The sequence below is a fragment of the Vigna unguiculata genome, chromosome 6, assembly GCF_037176805.1.
Source record: "Vigna unguiculata cultivar grain cowpea cultivar isolate G323 ecotype 2 chromosome 6, ASM3717680v1, whole genome shotgun sequence".
Lineage (NCBI taxonomy): Eukaryota > Viridiplantae > Streptophyta > Magnoliopsida > Fabales > Fabaceae > Vigna > Vigna unguiculata.
Window position 1 is genome coordinate 38,532,951 of NC_140797.1, and position 23,659 is coordinate 38,556,609.

General features: G+C 30.6%; 4 protein-coding genes across 7 annotated transcripts; all 4 read right to left on the minus strand.

Moving 5' to 3' along the window:
• Positions 1-3,231: 3,231 nt before the first annotated feature.
• Positions 3,232-9,613, minus strand: LOC114187408 (D-aminoacid aminotransferase-like PLP-dependent enzymes superfamily protein). The gene is made up of 20 exons (XM_028075661.2): positions 9,327-9,613; positions 8,869-8,967; positions 8,673-8,744; positions 8,439-8,531; positions 8,064-8,201; positions 7,854-7,912; positions 7,568-7,670; positions 7,102-7,290; positions 6,878-6,978; positions 6,663-6,717; positions 6,474-6,560; positions 6,093-6,144; positions 5,756-5,841; positions 5,615-5,668; positions 5,351-5,434; positions 5,100-5,171; positions 4,483-4,563; positions 4,063-4,098; positions 3,587-3,719; positions 3,232-3,492 (listed from the first exon to the last, which is right to left on the minus strand). The coding sequence occupies exons 1-19, from the start codon at positions 9,423-9,425 to the stop codon at positions 3,591-3,593; spliced, it is 1,689 nt and encodes a 562-aa protein (XP_027931462.2). The 5' UTR covers positions 9,426-9,613; the 3' UTR covers positions 3,232-3,492; positions 3,587-3,590.
• A 1,882-nt stretch (positions 9,614-11,495) lies between these two features.
• Positions 11,496-14,531, minus strand: LOC146885872 (S-adenosyl-L-methionine-dependent methyltransferases superfamily protein). Its single transcript, XM_085674815.1, has 10 exons — positions 14,387-14,531; positions 14,241-14,310; positions 13,959-14,084; positions 13,798-13,861; positions 13,620-13,707; positions 13,245-13,329; positions 12,954-13,010; positions 12,633-12,746; positions 12,035-12,105; positions 11,496-11,924 (listed from the first exon to the last, which is right to left on the minus strand). Exons 1-10 carry the CDS (start codon positions 14,482-14,484, stop codon positions 11,513-11,515), a joined length of 1,185 nt encoding a protein of 394 aa, XP_085530941.1. The 5' UTR covers positions 14,485-14,531; the 3' UTR covers positions 11,496-11,512.
• A 1,924-nt stretch (positions 14,532-16,455) lies between these two features.
• LOC114187406 (uncharacterized) lies at positions 16,456-19,262 on the minus strand. 3 transcript variants are annotated; one of them, XM_028075658.2, is made up of 10 exons: positions 19,103-19,261; positions 18,959-19,028; positions 18,756-18,881; positions 18,604-18,667; positions 18,427-18,514; positions 18,113-18,197; positions 17,800-17,856; positions 17,592-17,705; positions 17,144-17,214; positions 16,456-17,036 (listed from the first exon to the last, which is right to left on the minus strand). In XM_028075658.2, exons 1-10 carry the CDS (start codon positions 19,198-19,200, stop codon positions 16,604-16,606), a joined length of 1,206 nt encoding a protein of 401 aa, XP_027931459.2. In that variant the 5' UTR covers positions 19,201-19,261; the 3' UTR covers positions 16,456-16,603. The 3 variants fall into 3 exon arrangements, with proteins under 3 accessions (XP_027931459.2, XP_027931460.2, XP_027931461.2); XM_028075659.2 differs by lacking the exon at positions 18,113-18,197 and having other exon boundaries at positions 18,437-18,514; positions 18,793-18,881; positions 19,103-19,262; XM_028075660.2 differs by lacking the exon at positions 18,959-19,028.
• Positions 19,263-20,127: 865 nt separating this feature from the next.
• LOC114187309 (GDSL esterase/lipase At1g54790-like) lies at positions 20,128-23,619 on the minus strand. 2 transcript variants are annotated; one of them, XM_028075527.2, is made up of 5 exons: positions 23,307-23,619; positions 21,835-22,035; positions 21,394-21,560; positions 21,008-21,278; positions 20,128-20,605 (listed from the first exon to the last, which is right to left on the minus strand). In XM_028075527.2, exons 1-5 carry the CDS (start codon positions 23,536-23,538, stop codon positions 20,337-20,339), a joined length of 1,140 nt encoding a protein of 379 aa, XP_027931328.1. In that variant the 5' UTR covers positions 23,539-23,619; the 3' UTR covers positions 20,128-20,336. The 2 variants fall into 2 exon arrangements, with proteins under 2 accessions (XP_027931328.1, XP_027931327.1); XM_028075526.2 differs by lacking the exon at positions 23,307-23,619 and adding an exon at positions 22,173-22,497.
• Between the last annotated feature and the right edge of the window lie 40 nt (positions 23,620-23,659).

The window sequence follows — 23,659 nt, forward strand, 5'->3', positions numbered from 1 at the left end:
TTAGATCCACCTTTTAATATTTTATCATGTCAGAGAAATTTAAATCTCACATTTAAAAAAGAAAGTTGAACAATCTATAAAATTTTAAGTTTTTTTTATGTGTTATTAATATCCATAGTTAATTGAAGTAATTGAACTTAAATTCAGGATTGAAAGCCAAAGAAAAGAAAAAGATGGTAATATATATTTCACCTATAAAATTTACTTTATGAATAATTAATTTAAAATCATTCTTCTTTCTCTCATAAATTAAAGCTGCCATGGTTATAGATTCTTATTCCTTTCATTTTTATCCTTGTACTATCTGCAGGCAATACAGACAGAGTGCAATGCCTTTTATACTTTTTTATTTTTAGAAATTTTTATACTTACTCTTACATTCTTTATCAATTAATATTCTAATTACTTGTCACGTTTAAAATTAAAATAAAAAATATAATAATAAATTATCAGGACCAAACATCTTATACTTATTATTATATAAATTTTAATTTTTTAACAATCCTTATTTGGACACTTGTAAATACAATAGCCCAAACAAAACATTAAAATAAAACGCCCTTTTAAACAAATTAAAGATATAGGTATGATCTATTATTTTTCATGGACTCTATTTTAGGTTTCATCTAACATATTTTTAAAATTTAACTTGATCTATTAAAAGTTAAATATGTTTTTTCCTTCAAGTTTCAGTGAAATTTGGAATTAGTCTTTCTTTAAAACTTTTGACCAATTTAATCTTTTATCTTTATAAATACATGAATTTAGTTTTTTTAACCAAATTTTGTTAAATTTATCTGACGTCTCAAGCGCATTTCAAGATAGTATTTAAATTATTTACACTGTTCGACACATATTCGCTTTAATATTAACTCAAATATTATCATAAAATACATTTAAAATGTCAAATAAACTTAACTAAAATTGATAAGAGGGACAAAAACATATTTAACCATAAATTTACATAAAAACCTCTTTCAAATTAAATTAAAGTGTTTATACAGGTGTAATTTATCTAGAATAACGAGATGATAGGTCAACGAGAACTTTTATAAGAACAAACTATAATTATGTATACAAATATTCCAATAATTGTTAGTTAAAATGGATGGATTATACTTTATAGTGAAATCTAATTTGTTTTTATGTACTTTTAAAGATTATTAACACAAATGTCTATTTCTAAAGTCAAATCTAATCTTTATTATAACTTATTTAAAGACACGTTTGCAATAATACATTCAAATATAATAAAAAAAGTTATCTTCTTTACTGACTTTATTTCTTTTTTATGTACGTTAATATATATTCAAATGTAATTAGTTTTTTTAAGAATTCTTTATTGTTGTATGGAGTGGTAACCAATAATTTGGTAAGCTAATATAATATATTCAAAATATACGTATTACTATTGTCATTAATAAAAATATATAATTTAATATAATTTTAATTATAAAAAAATTACACATATTTATTTAAACTATTGTAATTCCTTCTCTTAATTTATTAATAATTAAATTAAAAATAAAATTTTGAAATATGTAATTATTGAAATCAAAATCGATAAAAAAAATATAATAGAAGATTTTCTTTCATTTTTTTATGTTTTAAAAAAAATTATAGGTACATATTATAAAAAAAATTAAGAACACTTGAATTAGTTACATTATCAAAATTTGAAAAGAAAATTGAGATATAACTATTCAAATTTTTTATATTTCAAACATTAATTACATATAAGAAACATTCTTGAGAAACAATAAAAGGTCGTATATGACAAATATCATACTATAAAACTGACATTTCATTGTCACGTGAGTCTGAAAAGAGTTACTTTGTTTTTTCTTTTTAAAAAGTGGAATAGAATAAGTAATAAATAAGTAGAAATAATAAATTTGTTTTTACTTTTTTTTTCTTTAAAAAAAATAAAAAAATAAGAAATGTAAAAAAAACAACAAATTAAGTTTATATTTTATTTTATGATGCACAAACACAATAAGTATATCGAATATAACATGTATAAACAATAATATACTAGTGTGTTTATTTTAAAAATAATACGACATACTACGTGATACACGTATATTAAAAAGTTTAAATTAATTTTTAAAAATATTATAAATAAATAATTTATAGTGTGAATCCAAATTAAAATCATATGTATTAAAATTATTAACATAAAAAATAATCATCATAAAAGTATTATTAATTTAGTAATCAAAACAATAAAGTATTGAACATGAATAGGTGTAAAATGTATGACCCAAATTAAAATATCGTGTACTGTAGACTTTACTATGCAATCTGTCAGTTTTCTAGTCTTTATTATATTAGTTTTATCTGTTAGTATTTATTGAAATTAAATCACGAATTGGAAAATTTTCTAATTAATTCTCATTATTATAAAAATTGGAATTAATTGTTGGAAACGGACAATAGAAAAATTGATGAATTCTTAGGGAAAGCTGACCCGATTTTTCTTTTAAGATAATTCCTTGTTTTTTTAAGAAAGACTTAAGTTTGAGATGAAAAAACTATAACAATATATCATTTTTCAATTTCTTATATGTATAATCTAGTCTCCACTTGTATTATCAGTACCTATGTTTTTAATACATTTAATAAAAAATAATATTTAGTTAAATAATTATACTTTTACAGTTTTTTTAATGTCTTAGACATTGTTCAACTAAATATATTCAAATAAAAATGTTGACTTAATTTAATTATTAAAAAGTTCTACCTTAATCTACTCTTGTTATAGAGTAGGGCACAATCTTTCCAGTTGCATATAAAAGATAGTATAAACTAATAAAATAGATTCACTTACTAATCAAACTATCTTGTTAACAATAAAAATTTACAAGTAATAATAGAAGAACTTATCAAAATTCACTCAATTTTATAACTTCATTTCAAAAACTTTTCACCACAAATAGATTATGTCTTTTATACTAATACTACTAACTACTAATAAATAAAAAAATTAATGAAGTACAATTAAATAACGTTTTACTTAAAACAATATTTTTGTGTCTATTCTGTGTCCAATCAATTGTGAACAAAAAATATTATGTTTAAATCACTAAATTTTAACTGTTAAAAATATGAATTTAGAGACTGACTATTTTAAGAATATAATTTTTTTAAATAACAGAAACAAATAAAAAAAATACTCTGTTTAATCGTATTTTATTTATTTCACAATCCTGTTTAAATAATAGAAACAAATAAAAAAATCCGATCATTTAGCTAAAACCATGTAAACTGGTCAGTGATTCAAAAAAAGTTAACTTGAAACCAAACTCAACCTTAACAAGCTCTAATGGAACCACGAACTTTTTAATTCCCCTCCAAAGAAAAAGAAAGAGTTTGTTTTTTGCTAATTTATTGAATAACAGAAAAACCATTTTTCTTTTCTGAGGGAAAAATGCTTCCATATATGTAGCTTTTAGTAATGTACAGCATTTTCCTCTCCCTTATAACTGCAATCTACAAGAGATGAAGAGAGAAAAAGGATTATGGAAAATTTTAAGACCAAAAAGTCTAAGTTTTTTGAAAAGAAAAAGAGAAAAAGATGGTAAACCTTTTCAAGTCTTAACATAGGTTGGTATAGGTACACCAGCCTCTTCTGTCAAATTTTTATATGCAGCTTGCAATCTTCTGGTGATTGCTCCAACTTCTCCATTGCCAATTACGCGACCATCAACCTTCACCACCTAAACAAAATATCCAATAAATTTTAATCTCATACCATTAAACTTGTCCTTTAAATGTAATGTTAAATATGTTTTTACTTCCTAAATTTAAACTTTGATACATTTTTAAATGGTGTTTACACATATTTAAGTTGTTTACACCATTTGACATGTAAAAGAAAAAATTAATGTCATCAGATTAAAGGGACCATATCTATTCATTTTTAAAGTTTGAAAGCCAAAATGTATCAAAGTTTGGAACAGGAACGAAATCTAATTTCATGTTCAAGTTCAGGGACTAAAAACATATTTAACTTTTAAATGTATTGTAAGATTCGATTGAAAAGGTATAATAGGCACTTACCGGGCTTAGTTCTCCCATTGTTCCAGTTGTCCAGACCTGCAAGATAGTCTTCTATTTATAACTCAACTTAAATTGGATGATATATATGTATAATTGTACATTTTTTGCACAAATTATTTTTATGCTAAAAGTAATAGATTAATATAAAATTATCAAATAAGAAAATGATTAGAACAGTAAAAGTTGAGAGTTGAATAGTAATGAACTGAGAGTATATATTATCTAATTGCAATGCACCTTTGACATGAATTTCAAAATAGCTACTGTGAAGTAAATAAACTTACCATGGTAGTTTATGACTAGATGATAGTGTAAAACTATTTACAGTATCAGTGTATGATCTTTTGTTCTCATAAGTTAATCCCTAATATCTTATAGCAATTTTTGTTCAGAAACGTATTTGAAACTGTATATGGGAACCTCATCTGCAGTATGCACTTCTGACAAGCTGATTCTGCGCTCCTCTAAGATTAACTCTTCTTTCACAACAAGATCCATTACCTAAAATTGCAAACCAGAAGAGTCAATCAATGCCAAAGTACACTTCATTGATAAGCATAACTTAGAATGAAATTACAAACCTAAACTTTTCTAGTAATCTACTCCATGTCCTACCAAAAAAAATGATTATTTGCCAACACAATGGCACTCTAACAAACAAAATCAGATGCTGAATAAAAGCACTTCTTGTAGCTGAAACTTGTATTCAGGTGTCATCTGCTTCTTCATGCCAAACATAAACAATACATATACAATACATACAGACAATGACGAATCTAAGACCCTGAGTCAGCGCGGTCAGTTAGAAATTATGTGTCCCAATCAAGCAACCTTTGACAATAAAAGTAAAGAATCAAGGGGAGAAGAATTAAGGAGGACAAATATATAAGATTACGGAGGACAAAATAATTTTTTTTGAGATATTTGATATTAATTTTAACAAAATCAGGAAACTGCTTGTTCACGCTCAACATGTAGGTCCGTCACTGTATACAGAAATTGGTTTTAAAACAACAGGATTAGTGTACACAACTTACAGTTGCGCGAGTAATGCCAGGAAGACAGTAATCGGCATGAGGTGTCAGAACACGGCCTTTTTTGACAACAAACTGCAGACAGAAGAACATTAAATGAGTTGAAGTGTTCCAAACATTAGACCCTGTAGTGTCTATGTTGCAAATAAACCTTGTTGCAAAGCTTTGACCCCAAGAAACATCTCTGTTGGTTGCTACCTAGTACAATGAAAATAAAGACTTGTTTGACAGTAAGGGTAAATTTGAGGACATACAATGTTAGTTGCATTGGTTTCTGACAAATAACCATCTTGGTCAAGCATGATTGCGTCATCTGCTTTTGCATTATTGCCTTCAATCTGCACTTGGTCAATGATAATATTTAGTAATGTAGTGAATAAACATTATCCATAATGATATTACTATAAGGATTACCCTGTTAAATTAACTTAACAACCATCACTGTTACAACAGAAACCATCTACTACCAACAACAGTAATTAATTAGCACATTTTGGTTGAGAAGAACAGGAAAATACCTTTGCAAGTATGTTGTTGAGAAGGTTATTGTGATGAATCTTCGAATCCAAGTTCTGGTAAAAACAAAATGTATCAAAATGTTCTCCAATGTGTAAGATGAAAGAGAACCATGATAACAAGTATACAAAGCAGAAACTCACATTTGGTGAATTACGGCGAGTTGTAGCAGTTACAAGAACTATACCACGGGTATTATCATACACTGGGGGTTTCCATTCAGCAAGCACTGCATATGTAAAGAAGAAACCAATATAGTATAAAATGATTAACCATTTCCAAAGCAATGATAGCAAGTGATGATTCCACACATTTAAATATTATTGAAACTGCATGATTTTGCTTGACTTAGCTAAAAGACTAGTGTGAAGATTTATCAAAGCTTAAAAGAAGAACTATTATAGCTAAAAAATAACTTGAATATAAAGAATTTGATACTAACATCAATGTTACTTAGTTGGCAATGGGATAGGAAGTTACCAATTAATGTACAACCATAAAGATTGAATGCTGGGCTCATCCCAGAAGAAACCTGGATAAACAGAATATTGATTCTACTTTAATTAAAACAAGAATGGTCCATAGAAAGGGACTTTAATACAATTTATTTCGTCTTTACCATAGTTTCACTGAATAATCAAACAAGCAGAACCCTTTGCTTCATTCTATTATAACTGAGATTTCTGGTTAATATGGACAGGCTTTTTGTTCATATACTCTAATATATTATTAAAATTATGAAGCTGCTCCCATATAACGCTGAGCACCGCCATGTGAGTGATGATGAAACAGAATTTGACGAATTATTAGGCTTAAGAAATAATTTAGCTAGCTGAAATGATAAATGAGAGATAGTAAAACCTTTTTCCCTCGTGTTAGGGAAAGCCGTATGTGTGAATTGTCAAACATGCCATTCCTAATCAAAGTTCTGAAAATTGCTTCCTTTATCTGCAATTTTTTGAACATTCATTATGATGGTAACCTAAACAAGAACTGAATGTTTCAACTGACACATGCTACATAGATGAACTGAATGCATCTAAGACTCACCTCATCCCGATTAGGAACATTTTCAAAAGCTAAAGCTTTTGCTGAATCAAATAACCTATAAGAAACAAGAAATGTAAGAGGACACATCATGAGTATTTCAATTATTGCATTACTAATTCAATTATGTAATCAACTGATCAGACAGAATATTATTGGAATAATGTGATAGCATTACATATAAAAAACTATTCAATTTCTTAGTTTTGTGACATCACCTGTCTAGATGCTCCTCAAGCTTAAATATCTTTCCACTATACACCCGAAGTCCCTCCCAAACCGAGTCACCTCCTTGGACAACTGAATCAAACACAGAAACCTGATAGATCACAGGGTAATATTTTCAAAACATGAGAATCTGTACATCAACCACATAAATCTGAAGCTTTATCATATGAAAAACATACAGCAGATACCCTTTAATTGTCATGCAACTAATTACCTTAGCACTATCACGAGGCACAATCTCATCACCAACCCAAGCAAGCAATTTCTCATTTGCAGGAACAGGAAGATTGGGAGTAGGTAAAGGAGGGATAAGAAGAGATGATTTTTTCTTCACATGACGCCGAAGCATGTTATACAGTGGTAGACTTTGCTCCAACAAATCGTAGAGAGAAAAAGGAAATGGCTGAAAAGAAGACAAGTTTAAACTTTACAGCTTAACTATAGTCATGTTTTTGGTCAAATCAAATTTTGTATCATCCAATTTTTTTATGGGAAAAGTAAGAACAAACATGGGTTCATAATGAGCATCCAATTTCAAATCTAATTTCTGTTGTTAGAAAAAATATAATGGCAATAGGTAATGGAGCAAACAACTTCAAAATACTAATAATAGCTCAAACAAAATAACAGCATGGATTCTCTATAAAAGACTAATAGAACATGATGAAACAACAAAATACCTGGGGATACTTTCTAGGTTTCTCAAAACCAGTAGTTTTGTGCACAGTCTTGTACCACCAAGGAGCCCACAAGCCATCTATTTCCTTTGGACCTGCTTCCCACCTGGAATGTATTGTTGCAGAATAAGAATATCAGGAACATTGTTTTGTTTGAACGCTAAAAATAGTAACTTGATCAATGTCTTAACCAAAGTTTCCAGTGATAAACTCATCCCCATTGAGTTCCTCGCTGTCATTTTAACTTTGTTGGGAGAATTTATGTAAAGGGTAACAAAAAGCTACATACTGGAGCATAGCAGGTTGAAAAGGAATCTGCAGATCATCACAGAGACCGCGTAGGGTAGCCTGAAAATCAACAAGATCACAAGACTAATGCAAGATAATCAAAAAGTAATGTTTAAAAACATATTTTAAGTTAGTTTGTAAATATTATTATCTATCTAGTGCTCAAATAAACAAAAACCAATCAAGCATGTTCACAAAGCTCAGATAATACCTCAGGATCTTGTTGAAGTTCTGCAGCATCAATAACAGGTGGTGCCTTTCCAATCTCACGAAGTTCATTGTATATACAAACTAGTTCTGCCAAACCCAACTCATAGAAAGATGGAGGGACAACCTTATCAAAGGATGGCTGAACATACACAATTGAGTGAATCACCCAAGAACTATCACGCAGTAGTAATAGACATAAAAAACCAAGAAATGTCATAAAAATTGATAAAATATTTGTAACACCCTTTAGGCATTATTAATGAAACACAAAGCTCATAGGGTTTTTCACAAGCCAAACCTTATGCATATGACAAAAATATGCAGAACTGGCAAGTTATTTTAGTGACAAATAAGTAATAAATGAAAGACATTTTACCAATATATCAAGAGGATTTCTTATCAGAATGAAGTGTTTTCCTTTCTTCATTAGATCACCAGTCAAACCTTGTAACCGTTGCTTTGATATATGCTGAAAACAGCAAAAGATAAATAATGAAGGAGAAGAAAACAAACTTGGTTTTGGTAACACATAGCTAAGGCTCAAGATAAACTATTTAGTATGGGGTTTTTTGGATCAATGAATGCATATATCAAAAGATACGTTCTTTACCTTGCAGAATCTATATTTCTTCCTTCCTGGACCAAAAATTATGTCACTAGTGACCTTATTTCCATCAGATTCCTGTTACATTTGAAACACCAACATTTTTCAAAATGAAGCATGGAAAGAGGATACTACAAGAGACAAATACACAGGAACCATTAGAGGAAAGGTAATGAAGGAAGGCATTTTGTGAGAGATTTACCATTTTTGAGAGTAGCTCCTCCCTGTACGGTCTATCAAGACCTGTTACTCTGAGGAAATTTGCATAAAGAGGCTCATCAAGCACTTCTATGTCATCCCTCTGGGTAGCACAAATGAACACGCCTTCATCAGAAACAGGATTCTCGAGTAATCATCAATAGCAGACCAAGGTTTGAATCAATTAATGGAATGATTAACCTATCAGCAGAATACTAGGTACACATTTGTTGAAACTGACCAAATCAAAAGAATGATAACAACAACAACATCATCATCATCATCAAACAAAAACATCATCAAACAACAATATCGTTTTCTTATCATACAAAGTCTGCTAAAATCACTCATGATGAGAAATTTCAAAATAGAAAGGTCAAATTATGCAATATTTTAACTCCTTGTTTGCACCCAACAAAATACATTGGCAAGAAAAAAGGTGAGTGCGAGAGAGAGAGAGACCTGAGCAAAAGAATACATGAGACTGGTACTGAGGGATCTTGGAGCAGACCATGAGTGAATCACCTCCACTTCACTCTCTGCCATCTCTGATTTCACCATGCAAAGCTAAGCCTTTCTTTCTGATTCAACTTGATTAGAATATTATCAGTAACAGTGGTGATGGAATCGAGTGGATTGCCACTTTTCTTTATGAGAATCACAATACAACAGAATATAAAAAGATGGGTCCAAATCTCGGAACAGTAACCAACAAATTCCATGGAATCTCAAAGAGTTACGTTAAATTTTAAGGCGACTTTAGAGGCCAAAGAAACATGGTAATTAGAAAAGTACTATGGTCTGGTAATTAATATTTTACAACTTAGCTGCATGAGGTTGACACATGAGAGATGCATTTTGTTTGGCTTTTTGTCTTTTACTGTCATAGTTGCTAAAACTTGCAATTGCATAGAGAAGACGAAAAGTGTTTAGATTTTGATCACAATGCCATATAAAGTAACGCCTAGATTTTGAACAAGAGAGGCTAAAAAGAGTTTATTACTAATTATTATTTTACTACCCTTTTTTAGTATACAACAATTATAATCCACCCATAAAATAAAATAATTAGAAAATTATTTAACATTCATTCATATGAAAAACAAAGATTAAAGTTGACACCTTTTAACCAAAAGAAAAAACCTTTTGGTCTGATTAGAGGTTTTCTGAAATTTGAAGTAATCAAATATCAGAGCTTGCGATTACTTTTTGCTACCAAACAATAAAATTAGGTTGTCACAACTTTTGGACAAGCAATGAGAATTCCTTTTCACAAAATCATTGCTTGTCACTTAATTCGTTGCGCAGACGTGTTATCCACTATATTGTCCGATTCCCATCCCCAAACATGTCCTTACCTACTTTCTTTTATTTATTATTATTTTTATGATCAATTATTATGTTCAAATAGCTTTTATGTTCTCAATCCACGGGAAAAGAGCATGAAAAAATATTTAAAAAAGACACGAAATAAATATGCATGATTACTTTACATATTTCTTTTATTTTCTTCCCATCCTCTTAGCAGTTTACTACTATATTTATTTTATAATCATAAAAAAAAATAATAATCTATAACATTAATAACGAAATTATTTTTTTGAATAATTATTTAATTTATTTTAATAGTTATTATAATAATAATTTTTTAATTTTTGTTATAATAATAATAATAAATGACACTGAAAATAATGTTAAATGTAAAATTATTTAGTTCTTCCTATTTTTGAACTAAACAAATGTAAAAGTATTTTTTTATTTTTGTAACGTATAACTATAATTAGAAAGGTCAAAATAATTTGTACTCACGTATAAAATCGATAATGGATAGAAAATAAATATTTTAAATGAATACCATAGTCGTAGATAACGAATACACGTATTTTTCATACTTGCATATAAACAGGGTAAGTACGAGTGTTATAGTATCCCTATATACATATATGTACCCATTATACTTTACTTTACATATAAAAAAATTACAAAAACAGAATTAAAATATTAACACATAGATTTTGAATAGATTATTTTTTATCAATTAATTTTAAAAAAATCTCTATTTATTTGTAAATTATCATTTAACACTATTTAAATGAATTATTTATATTTTTCTTTAAATTTATAAATGTTATATATTGTATTTTATTTGAATTTAGAATTAACATATATTGTTAAATATTTTAATATTTTTTTGTAAATATTTGTGAATACCGTGAATAGCTATAGATATTAAAAGAATATATAATACACTTTACTAATTCAAAGAATATATCTATAGATCTTTACTAATACACTTCAAGCATGGACTAAATATATGTAGATGGTGGGATAGTTTGATGATATAGATAAATTTTAATACTATTTTACAAAGTAAACATTAATTCTAATTTAATGTCACAGAACCACCGACTTATAAGAATAAAATTGGTACTCATTGTATATCTATTAAAATGAATTATCATCATTACCATCTAAAATTATATTCATATCGAAATCCACTATAAAGTATAATTTGATCAGTTATCTTCACCAAGTCTCTCACAAACTACTTATGCCTAGGCATAATATATTTCTGTCACTTCACCATATCTTATGACCTTACAAGTTAAAAAAAAAAGAAAACATAACATGTGAAAGTCAAATAATGGTTACTGTATATTACTGGAAGTGATACGCAATAGTCTTACACTGGTTTGATTGTATGATTGCATGTAGCAGAGGAGATTCAATGGCTTCAATGAATCAGTAAGATCCTCAATATGAAGATTAGCCTGTGTCCCTAAGCTCAGAAAATAGTTGAAAGTTTCAATGTTCCTGATAACATATGCAATATAAGCCACTGGTGCTTCCTTTGACATGCTACTGTTACTACCACCATTATATATTTCAATATCATTTTCATGATTTTGTTCACCATTTCCAAGTTTAGTGTTTGGAGAGAGGCTCTTGCAACTTGAATGCTGTGTGCAGAAACTCGAATTCATCTGATTCAAAAGAATGGCAAGTAATCGAACAAGATGAGGTAAACAAGCTGGATCATATATCACATCTGCACCCAAACTGAAATAGTAATATATTATGGAATGGCATTTGAATTCTGAACAAATTTAAAGAAACAGGATGAGAAATTAAGTTCAGTGATTGAGTAGAAACTTGAGTTGAACTCTCACACAACATCTGGTATGGTATCTTGAAGTTCACTTTCTGATGCAGATTCCCACGGCAGATACAAGCATTTTACCTGAGTGAGGTGCATGGATCAGTTCATAATACAGAAACTTGGCAACGTATAATACAGTTTATATTCTCTTCTATCTTACACTTGCAAAAATCCAGTACTTGAGAAAAAGGTTTTCAAAAGAATGCAGATCCAGACAATTTTGGTTTCAGCTTTTATTACCATTTATCAACACAAAGATAGACTGCAACAGAAAGGACAAAATAAAACTTCAAAAAGAAATTTTATAGATTAATCTTTTATGGACAAATATATTAGAACCATGCACTAAAAATGTATGACACTCAAGATAAGCACATCAACACTCTGCAAGAAGATAAGTAGAAAGCCAATATATACAAATACTGGAAATTGGTATTTATATATGTTCCTGACGATGCTGCCAGACGGACTTGAGTCGGGTGAGAAAATATCAGTTTAGCAAATAGCTCAGGATCATATGCAAAACATGAGAAAAGATGCTGTGAGGATTAAATTTTCTATACATGAAAGAAAAATACAATGCACAGCCTATGCAAATTCAGACTCACCATGTTTGGATCTTTGTTTCTTTCTGTCATATTAGCCTCAACATTCAGGTGGTTCAACTCCAAATTAAACTTCATGTTAGCTAAAGTTGATAGGTCACCATCACTTAACATCACCTGTTGAGAGACAATAACAAGCTTCCAGTTGACTAAACTCAACTACAAATATCACCTAATATTATATTACCCATATAATAACTAAACAAAACAGCACCATTTTTTGGTTTAAATTTCAGTGTTCTAGCTAAAACATCATACTTTAATAACAAAAATGTCATCATTGAAAATGTTCATGCATGAATCACCAAGTATAATTGGCCATACCTGGGAGGCTTTCACATGGGCCAGACATAATCCAACTAAGCCAACTCCTGAACCAATCTATTTCAAATTTATAAAAAATGCACCAAGAACATATGAGAGTTAATCTTAATGTAACAAATGAAATGACAAAAAAGTTAGAAACTACATAGTTAGAGCAGAATTACATCTTAGAGCCTCTCTGATAAGTGAAGATAATCACATAATTATCTCATCATCACATGCAAGATATCTCATGACTGGAAAAACATTATTGTTGCTACTGGATTTAACAAACTCAAACATAGAACTGACCTCAAAGCATGATTTATTAGAAAATAATTCTGGATGAGAAAGTATTAACTCGGACAAAAACAGACTTGATGGCCATATTGAACATCTGCATAACCGAACCAAAATCAACTTGTAAGAATTAATGCGGATTCCACAAACATACACGTGGCATATGAATATTGATAGAAGAATTATGATATAAGAATATGTAGATAGATACAACAAATGCCCAAATGAATGGTATTGCTGAACTCAACACAAGTTGAATTCTCAAGGAGCAAGAACACTGGTTTATCATTTAGAAGAACTTCTGCATTGACAAAAAACATCACATAACAGCGTTTAAATGTTGCACTCTATATGCATAGTCTTTTATGACATGAAATATAAGCATACCCAGTATCACCTTCAAGCATGTTTAGAGAACACTGCAACGAAAAAACCACTGCCCTCGAGCGTGGACAACTTTGTAGTTCAGAACAACCTAGCCATTCCAATTCACCAGACAAAGGAAATCTGAATGAAACAAAATCATAAGAATAAATGAAGAAACATAACCACAATCAAGATTTACCCTCAGGAAAAAGAAATGAAATTCTTTTGCAGATTCTTGCATCTCTCTTCCCCAAACTATCATCCTAGCAAAAATGAAAGAAAATCAAGAAAAAGATATAGCTTTCCAACCAGAAGAAAAAAAAAAAAGGAAACTTGGAGAAAGTAATGGATGTAACAAACCTTAAACGATGCCATGTAGTGAGCATAGAGTTCGTATAAATTATCCAACACATAGCCATGGTCTGACTCAACTTGATTAATAAGTTTCTTGAGAAAATTCTTCAGGTAAGGAGCATGTAAATCACCCTGCATTTATCATTCTATCAGATCAATCAAGCTCAGAGACGAAAATTAGTTTGGTTTAGTTAAATTCTTTTTCACTTCTTGTTTTTCTTTTTCTTTTACAAGTATTTAAACAAAAGTTCATCAGCCCAAGAAACAGAGTACAGAATTAAAGATTACAGGAGTGGAAAGGCAATGGTCCCAAATGAATTGCTGAACCTGTTCCGTGATTGAGCCTCCACCACACGCCCTGCAAATCTAGCTCTGTCACTCTTTTTTGAAGTGTTGCCGAAATACAAAGGAGAAGGAGTGAGGGAAAGAGAAACCTGGCATGGGAGATGACACAGTGAGAAGGTTCCATAGCTATGATTGAAGAAAGTAAATGGCGGGAAGAAGGCATGGAAGGATCTAAGTGTTGCTCCATCGCCACTTCCACTGCTCTGCTCTGCCTCCGACAACCTCCTATTCTATTCAAAACATGTGCTTTTATAGTGTCCAAAACAAGCTCCTAATATTTACTTTATTGTTTTTTTTTTTATGTTTTTTTTATAGTGCGCGTCTTCAATTTTTTTAATAAAATAAAAATTTACTCCTTTAAAATACTCACTTTCTTGTAATTTTTTTTTCTTATATTTTTAATAAAATATGTCCATTTTCTTTGTTTCATTTAAAAATAAGATACTATCACAATTTAGTTAAAAATACGTTTGCTAAAATTAACAAAAATATTTATCTGTAATTTAAATAATATATATATATATATATATAATTATTTCTTAAATTTGGTTTTGATTTTTTTTTAACTTTTATTGAAGGTTTAAAAATTTATAAATACAGATTATGATTATCTGCAAGTGTGTAATCTTCATCAAAAACTTCATCAATCCTACACATTTAGCTTTCTAAAAATACCATTTTTTCTACTTCAGAAAAATCATGCACCTTTCAATAAAAACACATTCTAAAAAGTTTATTTTAAAGATACAACAAAAAATTATAAGATGTAGGAACAAAATCCCTCAATTGAATTCACTAATTGTGGTACTTTGAGTGGACACATTATTTTTTCTTTTATATGATTCTCCTAATCAAATAGGTCAGTGCAACATTTACCATTTAGATTTTATATATATATATATATATATATATATATATATATATATATATATATATATATATATATATATATATATACTTGTAGTCTTTGTAAAGCTATTTTTGTTATGACATTTTTTTTTATTTGTTTTAGTCTTCATAAATAGTATTATTTTAGTCTTTGTAGTAATTTGTTTATTTTGAATTAGTTTATGATACAGTCGATTAGTTCAAATAAATTGTATTTTAAGAACATTCCATATTTAAATTTGAATTAGATTCAATATAATGGAGTTTGTAATCATACGTTCATATTGGATTTCATTTCATCTTTCTTTATGCATTAGTGTTCGAAGCCAATTTATGTAGTTTAGTTACGCTATCAATAATTTTTCCAATATTTCATGGTTACCCACTTCTCCATACATCATTTTGCAGTGAAAATTCGAGTAATCTAGACATTTTTCAGTCTCTTTAAAATATTTGATGGGATTAAAACAATGAGTATATTTTATGAATTAAAAATATAATTAAGTACAGACCTTAACATTTTTTTTAATTATAACTCGATAATTGCTTCGGATTAAACTAAGACAATAGTTTCACATTTTGAATTAAATCAATCCATTTAATTTTAAACAAAACCACCAACCTAACTCATTATCCAGTTATTTTACCGGAAAAAAATGTAATTTCTTTCAAGCTAAATTAATTGACATCTTTGAACTATTTTGGAAATTTTTAAATAAATATCAATATTTTTTGACTCTGTATTTAAGTTAATATATTTATAAATTATTTTATGAAAATAGTGTATGATCTACAATACAAGGTCTTTCAAACTATAATTCAGTAAAGAAAAAAGTTAACTTTTGTGATAATTACATATTTTATGAAAAGTAATAATTATTTAGAATTTACATTTATACTGATTTTTAACTAGTTTCCAAGTTGTGTGAATGATTAAAATTCATATTCAATTATCATACTGTAACGAAAACTTTTTCACTAAGTCAGGAGTAGTTACTACATTTTTAAAAGATTTTTTTTTTATATGTTTAACAAGTTAATATTTTTTTATCTTTTTCTTAAACCTTATTTATTACATGTTATGGTGACTGAAAAAATATACACAACACAATGTATATATAAAAACTATTCCTGGAAAATGATCACTATAAATGTATTTTGAGGTATACAAAATATGAACACCATTACAGCCTATACTTAAATGTCGAACTCACTCCACATTTTTTACAAGGGCCGCGGGATGTATCTAATAAGAAAATAAAGTGTAATATAAAAATAAAAGAATTATAGATAATTGAGAAAAATAAATTAGTCAGTGACAATCCAAATGAAATAGATTAGGTCTAGAGGATAACCTAAGTATGATCTAAAATCACTAGTAAAAAAGGAAAAGAAAACATGTGAAATTCAGATACTCGCTATTTTATATTATTGCCAGTGATACGCAATAGTCTTACATTGGCTTGATTGTATGATTGCATGTAGCAGAGGAGATTTAGTGGCTTCAATGAATCAGTAAGGTCCACAATATCAAGATGAGCCTGTTTCCCCAGAGACATAAAATAGTTGAAAGTTTCAATGTTTCTGATAACATATGAAATATAAGCCACCGGTGCTTCCTTTCGCAGGTTGTAACTATCATCATTATGACTTGCTTTGAATATACTGTGAGATATGTCAATAGCATGTTCATGATTATGTTCACAATTTTCATGTTTAATGTTTGGGGAGATGACCTTACAACTTGCATGCTGTCTGCAAAACTCCAAACTCCTCGGATTCAAAAGAATGGCAAGTACTCGAACAAGATGTGGCTGATAAACAGGATCATATATCACATCTGCACCCAAACTGAAATAATAATAATAATATAATAAGAATGACAACGGAATTTGGAACAAAATGGAAAGAACAGTCTGCGAAATTATGTCTCAGAGATTGCATATTTGAACTCTCACACGACATCTGGCATTATATCTTGGAGTTGATTTACTGATGCAGATTCCCACGGCAGATACAAGCATTTTACCTGAGATACATGATCAATTCATAATACAGAGCCTTATAAGTACAGTTCAGGTTATATTCTACTTTGTATACACAAGAAAAAACACATACTTTAAAAAATGAAAGAGTTGTGAAAGGGATGGAGAATCCACTATCAGATGAACAAAATTTCAAAAAGAAAATTCAAAGGTTAACTTCCATGAACAAATCAACTATCACATGTTCAAGCACTAGAAACTATTGAAACAAATAAGGGGATGGGGTAAAAATTAAAATACTGGAAATTTCTATTTGTACCAGTTTAGCTAAAAGCTCAGTATCTACCATATATTGTGAAGATTCCATTTTCTATATATGAAAGCAAAATCCTGTGCACAGTCTATTCAAATTGAGACTGACCATGTTTTGGTCATTGTTTCTTTGTGGCATGCCAGCTTCGACATTCAGGTGGTTCATCTCCAGATTAAACTTCATGTTAGCTAATGTTGATAGGTCACCATCACTTAATATCACCTGTTGAGAGACGATAATTACAATTGCTTTTTTATTAAATTTAATTACAATAATATCATGTAATATTACCCGTGTAATAATTAGTTGACCATACCTTGGAAGCCTTCACATGAGCTAGACATAATCCAATTAAGCCAACTCCCGAACCAACCTACTTAAAATTTTAAAAAAGTGCAACAAGGTATAATAAGAAGAACGGAAAGCTAATTCTAATGCAACAAACGAAATGACAAGAATTTATAAACAGGACAAACACAAAAATTTCAAACTTTGTAAGGGGAAAATTATATCTCAGAGCCTCTCCCATAGTGATGATTATCACAAAAATTGTTGCATCCAAAGCTATTCATGATTGGATACATTAACATTTCTGGTAGATTAAAAAAACTCTTAATCATGTTACTAACCTCAAAGCATTTTTTATTAGAAAATAATTCTGGATGAGAAAGTACGAACTCAGACAAAAACAGACCCGGTCTCCATATTGAGCAACTGCACAACCAAACCAATACCAACTTTAAACTTTAATGCAAGTTCCACAAACATATGCATATTCAGGGAAGAATTATTCGAAGTTTTTACGTAGATAGATCTAACTAATGCCCAAATTAATGGCGTTGCTGAATTCACACATGTTGTATTATCAAAGAACAAGAGTACTACTTATTATCATTTAGAAGAACTTTGCATTGATAAACTAAACATAAAAATATGAGCATACCCAGTACCACCTTCAAGCATGTTTCGAGAACACTGCAATGGAAAGACCAGTACCCTAGAGTGCGGGCAACTCTGCAGTTCAGAACTACCTAGGCATAACAGTTTACCAGCCAAAGTAAGGTGGATGAAACAACATCATAAGAATAAATGCAGAAACATCACTGGAATAGCTATTTACCATCAGGAAAAAGAAACGAAATTCTTTTGCTGACTCTGGCATCTCCCTTCTCCAAACTATCATCCTAAAAAATGAAAAAAAGGAAAATCCTGAGAAAACCTCTGTAAGAGCAAAAAAAGGAAGCTTGAAGAAAATTGTTGATCAAAGAAAACCTTGCATGATGTCATATAGTGAGCATAGAGTTCGTACAAGTTGTCCAAGACATAGCCATGGTCGAACTCAATTTGAGCGATGAGTTTCTTGAGGAAATTCTTCAAGTAAGGAACATGAAAGTCACCCTGCATTTAGTATCAAAATACGATCAATGCAACTATAAGGCAATTTAAAGAAAATAAAAAGAGAAAACAAAAATTACAGGAGTGGAGAGGCAATGGTTCCAGATGAATTGTTGAACTTGCTCTGTGATTGAGCCTCCACCACACTCCCTACGTACCGAATTCAGTCACTACTTTTCGAAGTCTTACGAAATAGAAAGACGAAAGAGCGAAGAAAGAGAAACCTGGCATGGGAGATAAGGCATTCGGAAGATTCCATGGCGAGAATTGCAGAAAGCAATCGCTGGCTACATGGGAGAGAGGGATCCAACTCTTGCTCCATCGCCACCTCCACACTGCATCAACCTCCTCCTCCTCCTCCTCCGCCATTCAAAAATTGGACATTTCCACTGCATTACGGGCTTTCAATTTTACTTCAAATTGGGTCTTGTCCCAACAAAATTATGGGCCTTACACGTCTTAGGAGACTCTCTCTTCGGTTTTTTCTTTCCACACTCCCATAACTTTTAAAATCACCATTTTATATTTCGGAAAGTAACTTCTCTCCTGGAATGGAACAAGAATTTTGAAATTTTCAGTACGCGATTTCTAAAATAGAATTTTTGGGAACAAGCTTTTCAGAAATAAAAAGTATTTTAGAACCAGATTTTTGAAATAAAATTTCTTAAACAAGCTTTCAAGAACATATATAATACCTTCTACAGCATTGGAACAAGTTTTTCCCTAACAAGCTTTCCAAAACAACCTTTTTGAAACATAAATGTTGGGTTCCAAAATAAGACGAACACGTAATTTTAGTTCGTTTTACTTATTTTTTAACTGATTTCTTTTATATATACTTTTTATAAAATTAAAATTAGTCATTTAACACGTAAAAGTTAACAAGTTAAAAAAAAAGCCCTTAAATCCATCTTCCAAAATAAGCTTCCCCTCGATGGCTTAAAGTCAATGTTCCGATTCCGATCCAAGTTTGTCCGGTAGTCATCGTTAACAATCATCACAATTCCGAGATATTATCCGTTTTGGAACGTTAGAGTTCCATCACAGTTTTGTCTTTAAAAGGCGCCTCGGAGAGTGAAGGTAGAAATATTTAAACTTCGCTTGAGCTCGACTCCTAAGCAATATGAGATTTATTGGATGTACTCAAACACCTCTCATAGAAGGTAGCGTTGTCATTATACTGCCTTATTATGAAGCATTAACCATGTATAAAATTGATATTAAGAAGAAAAAAGTAGAACATATCAAATGTGATAACCCCAAAATGCCCTCTTTTATAGTATACACATAAATACATATGAACCATGAAGCGTGAATGTGTCATGTACCAACCCTTGAACATTATCACAGACCATTAATAAGAGCTTGAGTGACATTCAGAATTACAACCAGCTATTGCTTTCAAGATACCAGCACATAAAGAATCAAATAATGATAGCAATAAATATAATGGGGTATCTAGAACTTGAGCTTCAGTAGGAAGGGCATTTTGTCGGAGAAAGGAGGATCAGAGTACTTTCCGGTGAGAATTTGTGATGCTACATATTGATTAGCAGTCTCAGTGTAATGAATCCCATCCCAGCTTATGTACTCACTGGAATCATTGCAAGCTTGTGCTGTAATTGTGGTTCCGTTGAAGGTCTTTGTTTCCCCACAGGAAACTCGACTGTCATAGTTCAGTGGTGGACCTCCGAAACCACAACAAGCCATAATTGGTTGTTCAAACCCTGCAAAGATGCAATCACACAGATTAAATGTTTTTCCTCGCCACAAATTTTGTTATGATACATCATAGAATAGAATGTAACACTGGTGTTATGACTGATACAGGGTCCTTAATGAGCCAATAAATTGAACAGGCTTTTTCTAACTACTTTGAAGTATATTTCATGAAATCACTGGTTTGATCCATGTAATGTTGCAACAAAATAAATTTCCTGCAATAGTTATGTAATGTTGCATTGTCAGCACAATTGAGAACTGATGACAAAGCCATCAGAGAAACTTTAGCAACAGATTTTATAATCTAAAAGGTTTAGCCTAACTCTCTTGGAAACGGTGAATATCCATAGTCAAAATTGTAGAACTGAAACATGGAAAGTAAATAAAAATTACTGGGAGATGCTAACCGTATCTGGAAAAGTTTGCAATCAGGTTTGATTTTATAGAGAAGATATCAACGTATGTGACATTTGAATCGGGATATTGGCCCTGCAATTTAGTACAGAGAGCGTGTAACTGTAGGTTAAAGGTTTTAGCAGCTTGGTTGTGTGAACTAACACATCCTAGTTCGTCAAGCTTTGATGCATCAGTTCCAAATTTGGCAATGTTCTGAGGCAAGCATCCAAGAGGCCCTGTATTGTGTATCCAGAAATATCTAGCCCCCTGGTCATAGAGATTCTAGTAGACACAACTAAAGAGTTAGAACTTGTTTGTATTAATCTCAGTAAAACTGTGCATATAATCTACGGATTCATAAATTCAAGAAAATAGAAGCATATTATTTGACACCAACCTTTATTCCTTTTTCAAGTTCTAAAAGAATTGTCGGAATTGAGGCAAGTATTTGATCCAAAGTTTTTGAATAAAATGCTCCAGCAAGATCATTCTGGCCAATGTCAAACATGTACAATCCCTTCTCGAATACATTCTCATCTGGGACGTACTTATCAAATTTCCTGCCTGAAACATTGTGATGTTTTTTTAACACGAATGAGGGTTATGAAACTGACTGCAAACTAGTTGTGCCGCCGAAATAGTATAGCAAAAGTCAATTTTGAAAACATTAGATAAATTTAGCAGAGATAAAACATGGAATTTAATCTCAATAATTTGTATAAGAAAGATTTTAATCAAAGATCAACATAGATTAACGATATGAAATTCTAACTCTAATGGGAAGCTACCACTAAAGGTATTATGGAACCATACGCTAATCTTATCCTTTGGCAGATACCTTTGGCAGTCAATTCAAGGGCCCTAGCTTTGAATCGGAGGAACTGAGACACCTGAACCCCAAAGGAGAAGGGGCAGAGGGATGATGAAGTGGCTGGGAGGATAGTTGCAGCTGCTGCAGCAAAGTTGCAACCTTTCCTAAAATTTGGCAAACCCAGAGAATCCAGATAGGCATTTAGGAACGGCAAGTCCATAGCATCCACTGCAATAAAAAAACCAACAACACATGGAACAATGAGTGAAAGAGTTGTTTATAGGGCAGAGGAAGACGTAAACATCTACTTGGGATCATTATGTGATGAGGGCATTGCAAAAAATGAGGTTATGGAGATTTATTACTAAGGAAATCGATGATGAGACGGCCATCAGAGTATCTCCCCGATGGTATTTGGAAGTAAGTTTGTCCATTTGGTGGGTAAAGGCTCTCAAAACCAGCGGCAATAAGAGCACCAGTATCAGAATTTGAATCGCCAAAGTTGAAAACTGCTGGAAAATCCAACTGGAAGGATATGGCACAAGGTATGCAGATGGCAATGAGGGTAAGAATCCGAAGGGTACAAGTGTTGGTGGCCATGGCTATTGACTACTGTTGTAAGGAGAGGTTTTTATCCATCCCACTTTTGCTTGTGTTTCAAACTTCTGCTATTAGTTAGATTTCCATCTCATACTTGTTTGTTTGGTTGGTGCGTATAACTTGAATTGGAAGTAAGTCATTTGAATCAATAATAATATAATCAATCAACGTACTAAATTTCTTTGGATGGTAAAGATAAACTTTTATTTAAAGACATTAATTTTTAAATACTCAACCGATGAAAAGTTTAAATTTTGTTATCCTTAGTACTGAACTGTATTATTAGTTCTAATAGAACGCTTGTGTTAACCAACATTAATAAATAAAAACTGATATTTGGATAACAATACTATTTATTATTATAATAAAAATCAAATCCCCGTGTAGCATTTTGATTTTCATCAATAATTAATATAAACACTTTTATATTTTTCTCAGAAACTTAAATCTAAATAAAAAATTAAATATTTTGGTCTTTTTATTGTACACACTTAACAGAAACAAATTCACTTGTTGCACATGTAACTTTGTATTGATATATTATTAAAAAATAACTGTTCATATAATTACGAGTTTTATCAAATTATTTCAATCATGTAATGATACGTTAAAGGATAATAATGTAAACTAAATATACTAAACCAAAATCAAAATTAGTAAAGACGAAAGTCAAACCATTTTCAATGACGCTACATATTGCGAGGCTAGTTAGTTCGGTGAAAACAAAGAAGCCGGTAACTATTTATCGTCTAGCACCTGAGCTTAATTTTTTTGGCCTATGATGTTTTAAGTTTTTTGCCATATTAATTTATGTTTATATTCATACTTGAAAGCTTTCCGAGTAATGGTTATAGCAGCAATTATAAATAATATAATATTAGGGTATAAATAAAAATTACTTAGGAAGTCGACTATGAGACGGCCATCGCAGAACCTCCCAGATGGGATTTTGAAGTAATCCTGTCCATTAGGTGGGGCAACCTGAAAGCCCAGCCCTGCAGCCAAGTCTCCTGTGTCCGAGTTTGAATCACCGAAGTTGAAAACTGCAGGGTATTTGAACTCTGCCGCATTTGACATAGCTAAACAGATGGAAAATAAGACAAAATGAAAAAATACATTCTTGGAAGCCATGGCACGTTTTCACCTGTGGCCAATGGAACCAACTACCAACTTGGTAAGTTGATATACCAATTATACTTTTGTATACACTGCCATCATAAAAAATGATTCCGTGCCTTTTATATATGCACGC